This window comes from Phyllobates terribilis, unplaced genomic scaffold (genome assembly GCF_046119375.1).
Source record: "Phyllobates terribilis strain yellow unplaced genomic scaffold, ASM4611937v1 Scaffold_11__3_contigs__length_659146591, whole genome shotgun sequence".
Lineage (NCBI taxonomy): Eukaryota > Metazoa > Chordata > Amphibia > Anura > Dendrobatidae > Phyllobates > Phyllobates terribilis.
The window spans coordinates 326,828,405-326,842,881 of NW_027362771.1; the positions used below are offsets into that span (position 1 = coordinate 326,828,405).

The 14,477-nt window shown below is 43.4% G+C and overlaps 1 protein-coding gene across 2 annotated transcripts in view; it reads left to right on the top strand.

Annotated features, from left to right (window-relative positions):
• The window catches only part of LOC141166189 (TRPM8 channel-associated factor homolog), a 186,435-nt gene that overhangs the window by 88,365 nt on the left and 83,593 nt on the right, over positions 1-14,477 (top strand). Inside the window, exon 7 of one of the 2 annotated variants that reach the window (XM_073652640.1) lies at positions 1,213-1,349. The exons of the other annotated variant lie outside the window; for it this stretch is intronic. Within the exon in view, the coding sequence (XP_073508741.1) occupies positions 1,213-1,328 (116 nt within the window). The 3' untranslated portion in view covers positions 1,329-1,349. Of the gene's footprint in view, positions 1-1,212; positions 1,350-14,477 lie in introns of those variants that run through there. 2 annotated transcript variants of the gene reach the window in all.

The window sequence follows — 14,477 nt, forward strand, 5'->3', positions numbered from 1 at the left end:
TATTCCTGCCCTTTAACAGCGGGCACAGGCGATTCCGGCAGCAGCAGGAGCCGCATTGTGGCTGCTATTAAGGAGTATGAATATTCAGTGCTCCCCACGCCCCATGGGCGTGGGGAGCACTGAATATTAATTTTATTTAGCGGCGGGAACAGTTTAGGCTGCTGCCTCCTGTGCCCCGCTACTCCACCGCTACCGCTCCCCCACTCCCCACATATATATACACCCCCCCAACATTCGGACTATAAGACGCAACCCCCATTTTCCTCCAAAATTTTGGAGGGAAAAAGTGCATCTTATAGTCCAAAAAATACGGTAATTAGAGAAGCAGCCAAGAGGCCCATAGTAACTCTGGAGAAGCTGCAGAGATCCACAGCTCAGGAGAGAGAACCTGTTCACAAGACAACTATAAAGCCGCCTTCACGATTTGGACAGTATTTTACACAAGTATTTGTAAGCCAAAATCAGGAGTGGAACAATCAGAAGAAAAGTATAATAGGAACATCTGCACCACATCTGCATTTTTCACCCACTCCTGTTTTTGGCTTACAAATTCTGATGTAAAATACTGACCAAATACTGAATGTGTGAACGTGGCCTTAGTTATATACTCCACACATCTAGCCTTTATGGAAGAGTGGCAAGAAGTAAGCCATTTTTGAAAGCAAACCATAAAAAATCCCATTTTCAGATTGCAAAAATCTATGTGGGGGACACAGCTAGAATGTAGAAGAAGATGCTCTGTTCAGATGAGACCAAAGTAGAACTTTTCGGCTAAATGCAAATCACTATGTGTGGTGGAAAATTAACACTGCACATCACCCTAAAAACACCATCCCCAACGTCAAACATGATAGTTACCTAATGGACCAACACTATCAAGGGCTCTCTAAAATCTTTATTGAACAAAATTTCAAAAAAGTATTAAAAAAAAGTCTAAAAGGAGAGTGTCTTCAGAGTGTACCTCTGGAGATTGACGACTTATTGAATCATATAAATTTTGTGTCATTCTATATATGAAATTTTATGTGTCTATATTTATTACTACTTATTGACTACTGTTGCCTGTATCAGGAGGCTTTATGTGTGGCATTGCCTATGTCTGACACTCTCCTTTTAGACTTTTCTTGAAATTTTGATCAATAAAGATTTGTTCTTTTACTTACAGCTAATATTCTTGTGTTTCTGAAGGTTTTTTTTTCTCAAACATAATAGTGGCTGCACCAAGCTGTGGGGATGATTTTCTTCTGCACGGACATGCAAGCTGGTCAGAGTTGATGGGCAGATGGATGGAGCTAAATACAGGACCATTCTGGAGGAAAACCTTTTAGAGGATGCAAAAGACTTGAGACTGAGGCATAGGTTCACCTTCCAGCAGGATAATGACCTTAAACATGCTGTCAGAGGTACAATGGGAATGGTTTAGATTAAAGCATATTCATATGTTTGAATGGCCCAGTCAAAGTCAAGAACTAAATCCCATTGAGAATCTGTGGCCAGACTTGAAAATTGTGGTTCACAAACTCTCTCCATCCAATCTCACTGATCTAGAGGTGGTTTATAAAAAGAATGAGAAAATCTTTCAGCCTTTAGATGTTCAAAGCTGGTAGAGACAGACCGCAAAAGCGTTGCAGCAGTAATTGCAGCGAAAGATGGTCCTACAAAGTATTGACTCATCAGAGCTGAATACAAAGGCACAATTTTCAGATTTATATTTTTTAAATATTTAGAAAATCATGTATCATTTCCATTAAAGTTTACAAATACTTGCTACTTTGTGTTGGTATATCACATAAAATTCCAATAAAAAACATTTAAGTTTGTGGGTGTAACATGAAAAAAATGGGGAAAAGTTCAAATGATATGAAAACTTTTTCAAAGCACTATAGATACAGGAAAAGGACACAGCACAGAATGAAGCTTTCTCTTGTATTGTCTGGCTCTGCGGGCAATCAGTTTGTCATCCCTCTCACCTTATGTTCTGACAGCCTCTAGTGACATAGAGAGGCTCTAATGCAGAGTTTGTCAACCGAAGGGCTGAAACGGTGGCCCCTGGGCAGAACTGTGCCTTCGTCAGTTGCCAGTAAGCTGCATGCTGTCACCGCTATCCACATCCTAGGGATGCGGACAGCGGTGAATCCTTTGTTGAAGGATGAAGCCGAAGGTTCCTCCGTCCACCAATCAGGTGTGAGACAGCAGACGCGATCACTTCAGTGTATTGGAACAACACAAAAAACGGCAAATTGGACATAATTTCACACAAAACCCCCAAAATGGGCCGGGCTAAATGTTGACATCCTCAACTTAATATTTTGTTGCACTCCCTTTGAATAAATAACTGCAATCAATCGCTTCATATAACCATCAACAAGCTTCTTAGACCTCTCAACTGAAATTTTTGACCACTCTTCTTTTGCAAACTGCTCTAGGGCTCTCAAATTTGAATGGTGCCTTCTCCAAACAGCAATTTTAAGATCTCTCCATTGGTGTTCAATGGGATTTAGATCCGGACTCATTGCTGGTCACTTCAGAACTCTCCAGAGCTTTGTTTCCATCCATTTCTGGGTGCTTCTTGAAGTATGTTTGAGGTCATACAGACCCATGACATAGGACACAGACAAAGCTTTCTGACACTGGTCACTACATTGCGACCCAAAATCCTTTGGTAATCTTGAGATTTCATGATGCCTTGCACACAGTCAAGGCTCCCAGTGCCAGAGGCAGCAAAACAACCCCAAAACATCTATGAACCTCTGCAATATTTGACTGTAGTTACTGAGTTCTTTTCATTGTAGGCCTCATTCCATTTTTGATAAACAGTAGAATGATATGCTTTGCCAAAAAGCTCTATCTTGGGCTCATCTGTCCACAAGAACCTCCCCTAGAAGTATTTTGCCTTACTCACATACATTTTTGCAAACTGCAGTCTAGCTTTTTATGTCTCTGTGTCAGCTGTGGGGTCCTCCTGGGTCTTCTGCCATAGAGTTTCATTTAATTCACAGAGTTTGCACTTACACTGATGCACCCTGAGCTTGTAGGACAGCTTGAATTTCTTTGGAACTTGATTGGGGCTTCTTATCCACCATCCAGACTATCCTGCGTTGCAACCTTTCATCAATTTTTCTATGCCGTGCACATCCAGGGAGATTAGCTACATTGCCATGGGTTGTAAACTTTTTAATTATGTTGCACGCTGTGGTCATCAAGGAACATCAAGATCTCTGGAGATGGACTTGGGATTGTTCATATTGTTGAACAATATTGGTTCTTGAGTCCTCAGATAGTTCTCTTCTCCTTTCTGTTCTCCATGCTTAATATGTCACACACACTATGCAAAGATGGAATCAACTTCTCTCCTGTTTATCTGGTTTCAGGTGTGATTTTCATATTGCCCACACCTGTCACTCTCCACAGGTGAGTTTGAAAGAGCATCACATGCTCGAAACAAAGTTGTTTACCCACATTTTTGTAAAGGTGCCAACAATTTTGTTCTGCCCATTTTTTTTTGGGGGGGGAGACATACATAATTGCAATAATTGCAAGTTCCCTAGGTACAGTATGAGCCCTCACATAGCCCCCTATATACAGTATGAACCACCACATAGCTCCCTAGATACAGTATAAGCCCTCATATAGCCCCAAATATACAGTATGATCCCCACATAGCCCCCTAGATACAGTGTGAGCCCCCACAAAGCTTTCTAGATACAGTATGAGCCCTCACATAGCCTCCCTATGTACAGGATAAGCCCCCACATAGCTCTCTATATGCAGGATGAGCCCTAAAATAACCTCCTAAATAATGTATGACTAATTGAATGCTGAATGAGCCGTCACATAGCCTCCTATATACAGTATGAGCCCCCACATAGCTCCCTATATACAGGATGAGCCATTACATAGCCATTACATAGACTCCTATATACAATATGATCCCTAATATAGCCCCTTATATACAGTATGAGTCCCCATATAGATACTTATATACAGTATGATCCCCCGCATAGCTCCCTTTAAACAGTATGAGCCCCAACACAGTCTCCTTTATACAGTATGAGCCCCCAGATAGACTCCTATATACAGTATAAGCCCTCACTTAGCCTCCTATACATAGGCACATGTCCCATACATGCATTAAAAAAAAGGCACAACACATACTAACTCGTTCCCCCCAGCGCTCGGCGACAGTCTCTGAGGCTCCATGTCTTGTAATGCTAGCGAGTACATGACATCATTACGTGATGACATCATCGAGCTGGCCGGTCACAAGGGAGGCAATGGGAGCTACCCTGGCGATGTGCTGTCATTCTGTATTTCAGAGCTTCAGGTAAACACTTTGAGACTGATACCATTTTGTATTTAATTGCAATGTTGCAGCGGCCAAAATACCTTAATTCTGGAGTTTTCTTTTATTTTTTTCATTATGCTGTTTACCAATCAGATTAATTACTTTATATTTTGATACATTGATTTTTTTAGAAACATAGCGATACCAAATATGTGTATTTTTATTTTTTTTTTCATTGTTTTATTTTTAATGGGGCAAAAGGGGCTAAGTTTTATTTATTTTTTTCATATTTTGAAAAACTTTTTTTTTCACTGTTTATCATATATAATAGTCCCTTTAGGGAACTTGAAATTGCGATCACCTGATTTCTTATGCTATACATACAGTGCTGGCCAAAAGTATTGGCACCCCTGCAATTCTGTTAGATAATACTCAGTTTCTTCCTGAAAATGATTGCAATCACAAATTCTTTGGTATTATTCTCTTCATTTAATTTGTCTTCAATGAAAAAAACACAAAAAGAATTGTCCTAAAGCCAAATTGGATATAATTCCACACCACACCTAAAAAAGGGGATGGACAAAAGTATTGGCACCCTTTGAAAAATCATGCGATGCTTCTCTAATTCGTGTAATTAACAGCACCTGTAACTTACCTGTGGCACCTAACAGGTGTTGGCAATAACTAAATCACACTTGCAGCCAGTTAACATGGATTAAAGTTGACTCAACCTCTGTCCTGTGTCCTTGTGTGTACCACATTGAGCATGGAGAAAAGAAAGAAGACCAAAGAACTGTCTGAGGACTTGAGGAACCAAATTGTGAGGAAGCATGAGCAATCTCAAGGCTACAAGTCCATCTCCAAAGACCTGAATGTTCCTGTGTCTTCCATGCGCAGTGTCATCAAGAAGTTTAAAGACCATGGCACTGTGGCTAACCTCCCTAGATGTGGACGGAAAAGAAAAATTGACAAGAGATTTCAACGCAAGATTGTGCGGATGGTGGATAAAGAACCTCGACTAACATCCAAACAAGTTCAAGCTGCCCTGCAGTCCGAGGGTACAACAGTGTCATCCCGTACTATCCGTCGGCATCTGAATGAAAAGGGACTGTATGGTAAGATACCCAGGAAGACCCCACTTCTTACCCCGAGACATAAAAAAGCCAGGCTGGAGTTTGCCAAAATTTACCTGAGAAAGCCTAAAACGTTTTGGAAAAATGTTCTCTGGTCAGATGAGACAAAAGTAGAGCTTTTTGGGAAAAAGCATCAACATAGAGTGTACAGGAATAAAAAAGAGGCATTCAAAGAAAAGAACACGGTCCCTACAGTCAAACATGGCGGAGGTTCCCTGATGTTTTGGGGTTGCTTTGCTGCCTCTGGCACTGGACTGCTTGACCGTGTGCATGGCATTATGAAGTCTGAAAACTACCAACAAATTTTGCAGCATAATGTAGGGCCCAGTGTGAGAAAGCTGGGTCTCCCTCAGAGGTCATGGGTCTTCCAGCAGGACAATGACCCAAAACACACTTCCAAAAGCACTATAAAATGGTTTTAGAGAAAGCACTGGAGACTTCTAAGGTGGCCAGCAATGAGTCCAGACCTGAATCCCATAGAACACCTGTGGAGAGATCTCAAAATGGCAGTTTGGAGAAGGCACCTTCAAATATCAGGGACCTGGAGCAGTTTGCCAAAGAAGAATGGTCTACAATTCAAGCAGAGCATTGTAAGAAACTCATTGATGGTTACCGGAAGCGGTTGTTCGCAGTTATTTTGGCTAAAGGTTGTGCAACCAAGTATTAGGCTGAGGGTGCCAATACTTTTGTCCGGCCCTTTTTTGGAGTTTTGTGTGAAATGATCAATGATTTGTTTTTTGCTTCATTCTCTTTTGTGTTTTTTCTTTGCAAGCAAATTAAATGAAGAGAATAATACCAAAGAATTTGTGATTGCAATCATTTTCAGGAAGAAACTGAGTATTATCTGACAGAATTGCAGGGGTGCCAATACTTTTGGCCAGCACTGTAGCAGTGCATCAGCACTGCTGTGCATCCACAGAATTATGATCTCCTATGAACGCCAGGTACAGGTTGGCTTTCACAGGATTATCGCAATGACAGGCACGGGGGTAATCAGCAGACCCCCGGCTGTCATGACAACTCATTATTTCCCGATGATCACGTCACTGGCATGCCAATGGGCAGGTGGAATGAAGCGCACACAGCTAGCTCATGTTAAATGCTGTTGTCAGAGATTGACAGCAGCATTTAAAAGGTTAACAGCAGCGGGCGGTCCCAAATTGTTGTGGCAAGAAATGACCTACCTATGTAGGGTTAAAGCTAAGGTCAGTTAACCCCTTTGCAACCCATGCCGTATTAGTACGCATAGGTTGCAATCCCCCCGTTCAGTGAGGGCTGCTGCACTGAGCCCGCACTGAACCGAGCACATGTCAGCTGATTCTTACAGCTGACATGTGCCCGCAACAGCCGCGGGTGGAATCGCGATCCACCCGTGGCTGTTAACATGTTAAATGCCGCTGTCAATCTCCGACAGCGGCATTTAACGCGCTCTCCCGGGAAGCGCGTCCTAAGCCCCGCCTATTGGCGACCCCCGTCACGTGATCGCGGGTCACCGATGGGTGGGCATGACAACCCAGGGTCTGCAGCAGACGCCTGTGGTTGTCATGAGCTGGTAGCTATGAGCGCCACCTAGTGGTCGGCGCTCATAGCACAGGACCATTTCTGCTATATGCAGGGGATCTGCTGATCCCCTGTATGTAGCAGAGGCGATCGGATAGTTGCTTCTTCTAGTCTCCTATGGAGACTATTGAAGCAAGCAAAAAGTGAAAAAAAAGTTTTTAAAAATATAAAAAAAAATTAAAAAATATAAAAGTTTAAATCACCCCCCTTTCGCCCCATTCAAAATAAAATATATAAAAAAAAACCCTACATAGACATATTTGGTATCACCGCGTTCAAAATCGCCCAATCTATCAATATAATAAAAGAATTAATCCAAACGGTAAACGGCGTAACGAGAAAAAAATTCTAAACACCAGAATTACGATTTTTGGTCGCCGCAAAATTGTAATAAAATGCAATAACCCCAGATCCCGAAAAATGGAGACGCTACAGGTCTTAGAAAATGGCGCTATTTTTTTTTTTTTTTTTACCAAATTTTGGAATTTTTTGTCACCATTTAAATATAAAAGAACCTATACATGTTTGGTGTCGTAATGACCTGGAGAATAAGAATGGCAGGTCAGTTTTAGCATTCAGTGAACGTGGTAAAAAAAATAAATAAAAAACAACTGTGGTATTGCACTTTTTTTGCAATTTTACCGCACTTGGAATTTTTTTCCCATTTTCCCGTACACGATATGGTAAAACTAGTAATGGTGTTGAAAAGTACAACTCGTCCCGCGAAAAATAAGCCCTCACATGGCCATATTGACCAAAAAATAAAAACACTATGGCTCTGGGAACAAGGGGAGCAAAAAACGAAAAAGCAAAAACGGAAAATGCTCTGGTCCTTAAGGGGTTAAATATTGTACTTGATTACTACTTATCCAGTTAGCTAGATACAAATATAACCTCATTTTTATAAATAGTATAATGAAGATACTGGGCAATATATGAAGAGATTAATTTCAGGGGCGTACATAGAAATCATAGGGCCCCATAGCAGAAGTTCTAATTGCCTCCCAAAACCCCACACCCCCAAAAAATAAAGAACAACAAATGAATATTTGGCAGGATCACAGAAGAGCATATCTCACAACTTTTCAGCCCTTACAAAGTAATTTTCCTACTATTGAAGTCCATAGACTCCTGTTTCATTGCCCCCATAAAGTATGATGCTTACAAAAGTACCCTCACAACCACAGTATGATACCCCCACAGTGAATTCCATCACAATACCCTCCACATGAACAGCATGATAACCTTACTGTTCCTACTGTATTTTAAGATCAAAAGGACCATACATACTGTCAACTGTGTATAAGTTGAATAATAAATATTGCCTATTGAAAGCTATGATGCAAGCAGTATAATGCACCAACCATGTGCCTAAACAAGTTGTAATACACAAAAAATACTTGTATTAAGAATATTTAATCCCCTGTGGGAAAAGAAAATAGAAGTAGACTTACCGCTAATTCGGTTTCTAATAACCCACCACACAGGAGGATGTAACCCCACCCAAATAGGGACAGGAAATACGAAGAGGTTTAAATAGCCCCTCCCACATCCTCCCTCCAGTGTTATTACAAAGGACCACAAGAGTATAGATGCTTCAAATTAATTTTTATTTCTACTGATCCGGCTGTCGTAGAAACAATAAGCGAGGGGGAGGAAATTACCCATGCTGTCGTGGTGGGTTATTAGAAATCGAATTACCGGTAAGTCTAATTCTATTTTCTCTAATAACCCCCCACAACAGCACACAGGAGATATACCAAAGATATACTAGGGAGGGACAATGGCCTGAAGGACCTTCCTTCCGAAGGCTAAATCTCTAACAGACATTAGATCTAGTCTGTAGTGTTTGGAGAAAGTATGAATCGAGGACCACGTAGCAGCTCTACAAATCTTTTCGATGGATGCGCTGGCTTTTTAAGCCCAGGAGACAGACATCGCCCTTGTAGAATGGGCCTTGAGCTTTGCCAGAGGAGGCAGATCTTCGATCTGGTAAGCTTCTGTAATTGCCCTCTTAATCCAGTTGGCTATTGTGGATTTTGCTGCCTTCTTTCCTCTGTTTGGACCTTGTGTATAGACAAATACTTTCTTGTCTTTCCTTCCTTCTTCTGTTTCCTGAAGATAGTGCAGTACTATTCTCCGAACATCCAGAGTGTGGAATTCCATTTCTTTCTTGTCTTTTGAGTTGTCACAAAATGATGGAAGAATTATCTCCTGAGATCTGTGGAAATTTGAGACCACCTTAGGTAGAAATGAAGGGTCAAGTTGGAAAATTAGACGATCTTCCAGGATTCTCAGGTAGGGTTCATTGACCGAAAGGGCCTGTAGTTCACACACTCTTCTGGCTGTAGTTATTGCCACCAGGAAAGCAGTTTTCCAGGTCAGCCTGTCCAGTCTTATGACTGAAAAGGGCTCAAAGGGTGGAAGGGTTAACCCCTTCAGAACAATGTTAAGGTCCCAGGGGGAAATCAAGTCTGTTACTCTAGGGTGGATGCGGGTGGCTGCTGTCATAAATCTCTTCACCCACTGATGTTCTGCTAGTTTTTGATCAAAGTATGAGCCTAACGCTGCTACCTGGACCTTAAGAGTACTAGGTCTGAGACTTTTGACTAGACCTTCTTGTAGAAAATCTAGAATCTGTGTCACATCGGCCATATGAGGGTCTGGGTGAGTGGGTGTACACCACTTTAAGAAGGTTTTCCAGATCTTATGGTACAGTTAGGTCCATATATATTTGGACAGAGACAACATTTTTCTAATTTTGGTTCTAGACATTACCACAATGAATTTTAAACAAAACAATTCAGATGCAGTTGAAGTTCAGACTTTCAGCTTTCATTTGAGGGTATCCACATTAAAATTGGATGAAGGGTTTAGGAGTTTAAGCTCCTTAACATGTGCCACCCTGTTTTTAAAGGGACCAAAAGTAATTGGACAGATTAAATAATTGTAAATAAAATGTTCATTTCTAGTACTTGGTTGAAAACCCTTTGTTGGCAATGACTGCCTGAAGTCTTGAACTCATGGACATCACCAGACGCTGTGTTTCCTCCTTTTTGATGCTCTGCCAGGCCTTCACTGCGGTGGTTTTCAGTTGCTGTTTGTTTGTGGGCCTTTCTGTCTGAAGTTTAGTCTTTAACAAGTGAAATGCATGCTCAATTGGGTTGAGATCAGGTGACTGACTTGGCCATTCAAGAATATTCCACTTCTTTGCTTTAATAAACTCCTGGGTTGCTTTGGCTTTATGTTTTGGGTCATTGTCCATCTGTAGTATGAAACGACGACCAATCAGTTTGGCTGCATTTGGCTGGATCTGAGCACACAGTATGGCTCTGAATACATCAGAATTCATTCGGCTGCTTCTGTCCTGTGTCACATCATCAATAAACACTAGTGACCCAGTGCCACTGGCAGTCATGCATGCCCAAGCCATCACACTGCCTCCGCCGTGTTTTACAGATGATGTGGTATGCTTTGGATCATGAGCTGTACCATGCCTTCGCCCTACTTTTCTCTTTCCATCATTCTGGTAGAGGTTGATCTTAGTTTCATCTGTCCAAAGAATGTTCTTCCAGAACTGTGCTGGCTTTTTTAGATGTTTTTTAGCAAAGTCCAGTCTAGCCTTTTTATTCTTGATGCTTATGAGTGGCTTGCACCGCGCAGTGAACCCTCTGTATTTACTTTCATGCAGTCTTCTCTTTATGGTAGATTTGGATATTGATACGCCTACCTCCTGGAGAGTGTTGTTCACTTGGTTGGCTGTTGTGAAGGGGTTTCACTTCACCAGGGAGATTATTCTGCGATCATCCACCACTGTTGTCTTCCGTGGGCTCCCAGGTCTTTTTGCATTGATGAGTTCACCAGTGCTTTCTGTCTTTCTCAGGATGTACCAAACTGTAGATTTTGCCACTCCTAATATTGTAGCAATTTCTCGGATGGGTTTTTTCTGTTTTTTCAGCTTAAGGATGGCTTGTTTCACCTGCATGGAGAGCTCCTTTGACCGCATGTTTACTTCACAGCAAAACCTTCCAAATGCAAGCATCACACCTCAAATCAACTCCAGGCCTTTTATCTGCTTAATTGAGAATGACATAACGAAGGGATTGCCCACACTTGTCCATGAAATAGCCTTGGAGTCAGTTGTCCAATTACTTTTGGTCCCTTTAAAGACAGGGTGGCACATGTTAAGGAGCTGAAACTCCTAAACCCTTCATCCAATTTAAATGTGGATACCCTCAAATGAAAGCTGAAAGTCTGAACTTCAACTGCATCTGAATTGTTTTGTTTAAAATTTATTGTGGTAATGTCTAGAGCCAAAATTAGAAAAATGTTGTCTCTGTCCAAATATATATGGACCTAACTGTAAATGGTGTTCGTTACAGGTTTCCTGCTCTTCTGGAGAGTTTTGATGACTTTCTCTGAGAGGCCTCTTGCTTTTAATATCAGGAATTCAGAAGCCAGGCAGCTAGGTGGAGTCTCTCGGGATCCGAATGGTGAATTGGTGCGTGGAGAAGGAGATCTTTGATGGGAGGAAGGATTAGAGGGCTCTCCACACTCAGACTGGTTAATGTCCCGAACTAACTTCTTTTTGGCCAGAGAGGAGCCACTAGGATTAATCTGGTCACTTCAGTCCTTATCTTTTGTAAGGTTTTTGAAAGGATAGGCAGTGGGGGAAAGGCATACGCTAGTTTGAATTCCCATTGGTGAGCGAATGCGTCCATGCCCAGACAAGGGCCGTTTGGATCCAGGGAGAAATATTGAGGTACCTTCGAGTTCTGGTGTCCGGCGAAGAGCTCTACCCTTGGATAGCCCCATCTCTCGACTAACATCTGGAAGACGTCTGGGTTTAGGCTCCACTCTCCTGGATGAATCTTTGTTCTGCTTAATAAATAGGCCTGGACATTGACTGAACCTGTGATATGAAGAGCCGACAGGGATAGAAGATGATCTTCGGCCCAGGAAAATATTCTCGCAGAGACTGCTTTTAAACTTTCGTGTTTTGTGCCCCCTTGATAATGAAGGTGGGCTACTGTGGTGACATTGTCTGAAAATAACTGTATGTGGGTTTTCTGGACCAGAGGGTCTGCTGCGCTGAGGACTTCTTCTTCGGCCTTTAATTCTCTGAAATTTGATGAGCGCTGGCTCACCTCTTTGATCCATATACCCTGGAATAGCTCTTGGGAGACCATGGCTCCCCATCCCTTCCCGCTGGCATCCACTCTTATGGTTACCAGGAGATTCTGGATCCATGGTACTCTTCTGTTCAGATTTTTTACGCTCAGCCAACAGAATAGAGAGGTCTTTACCCGTGGTAGTATAGGGATTCTCCTGTTCAGAGACCGTGGAGATCCATCCCAATTCGTAAGGATGTGGGTCTGTAATGTTCGGGTATGCGCCTGAGCCCAGGCCACCATCTGGATACAGGATGTCGTAGACCCGAGGACTGACATGGCATCTCTCAATGATACTGATCTCCTGTTTCTCAGGACATTGACCTTTGCTTTTAGCATCACCTGTTTTTGTTTGGGCAGAAATTACATCTTGCTGTGGGAATCCAATAGTACTTCTAGAAACGTTTTTGTCATATATGGAACCATATCCAATTTTTTGTGGTTCACTAACCAGCCCAGAGAAGATAGGATCGTCAACTGTATATGTTCTTGGAGTAATGGTACTGAGGGCCCGATTAATAACAGGTCGTCGAGGTATGGTACTATTGAAATATTCTGACCCCGAATATAAGCCATGACTTCTGCTATGACCTTTGTAAATATTCGCGGGGCTGATGATATCCCGAATGGGAGAACATTGAACTGGTAGTGGACTATTTGTTCCCCTTGAGCCACTGCGAATCTTAAGAACCTCCTGTAAAGTGGATGTATGGGGAGGTGGTAATATGCATCCTGGAGATCTATTGTGGCCTGTCCTATCAGGAGGACCGTCGATCTGATAGATTCCATCTTGAATCGCTGGTAGTGGATATACTGATTCAGTGGCCTTAGATTGATTATAATTCAGTGTGAGCCATTTGTTTTTTTTATTAGGAAGAGTCTGGAATAATGTCCTCTGCCTATCTCCCCTGTAGGTACCAGGGATATCACCTCTGAGGACAATTGGTCTGTTAGACCGGATATCAGGGTGGCCTGCCAACTCTGAGAAGAGAGCTGTGTTAACTTTATTCTCTGTGGAAGATAGGAGGAGAAATTTATTTTTACTCCAAACTCGACTACCTTCAAGACCCATGGGTCTGAGCAGATTTCTTTCCACTGAGGGAGAAAATTTGAGATGCAGCCCCTGACTGTCCTGAAGTCATGGTTTGTTCCGACATTGATCTTGGGAGAGAAAAAGATTCTTGCCTCCTCTACCTTTTGGGTAGCTCCATCGTCCTGTTTTCTCTTTACCCCTATATTGAGGGGTCTGCTCCTGGGAGGGACAAAAAGGCATTTTCCTTATATTTCTAGGTTCCGGGAGGGCCTTCTTTTTGTCCGAGGCTTTCTCTAGAAGATCATTGTAACGGGTCTGGGAGGCGGAACCTCTGAGCAACTATACAAGGGGGCGGTAATTGTAAGGAAGCGGGTGGCTCCCAGGGAAGACGGGCAGGTAGTCACGGCAAGTGACAGGGACAGTCTCTGAGTAGAAGGACGGGTACTCACGGCAAGTGACAGGGACAGTCTCTGGGTAGAAGGACAGCAGGCAGGTAGCTGGTGAGCGCTCCCAGGTGAGCAGGCAAGAGTCTCTGGACAGGCAGGTGGTCACGGCAAGTGACGGCAGAGCCTCCAGGTAGGCTAGCAGACAGGTAGCAGGTGAGCGCTCCCAGGTGAGCAGGCAAGAGTCTCTGGACAGGCAGGTGGTCATGGCAAGTGACGGCGGAGCCTCCAGGTAGGCTAGCAGACAGGTAGCAGGTGAGCGCTCCCAGGTGAGCGGACAGGCTGGTCCATAGACAGACTGACAGGTGTCGGAAGGCAGACCGTCGGACCGCAGGCTTGCAAGCAGGTAAACGGATATCAGGCAGGTATCAAGCAGGAATCTGGCAGGTGACTGGCAGGTAACAGGCAGGAATCTGGCAGGTGACTGGCAGGTAACTGGTAACGGGACCTGAGGGCTGAAGCAGAGTGAAGGCTTTGCAACAACATTGCTCGGGCACCTCCATTTGGAGGAGGTGCCTTATATATGGTGAGGTCCTCCGGCCATTGGCCGGGGACTCCTTAGGACGGCATGCGCGGCCCCTTTAAGAGAGGGGGAGCGCGCGGAACGCGCACTAAGCACAGTGGCCGGGAAGCAGCGCGCGCTGCCAGCAGAGCGGGAGGAGGACGCCGGACACGGAGTGGAGAGGTGAGGGGAACAGCGTCCCTGCCTAGCAGGAGGCAGGGGCGCCGACGCTACAGTACCCCCCCCTTTAGGCCCCCCCTTTTTTAGGCCAGACAGAAATTTATCAAGGATGAGAGGGGCATGGATGTTCTCCCGGGGCTCCCACGTTCTCGCCTCAGGACCAAACCCCT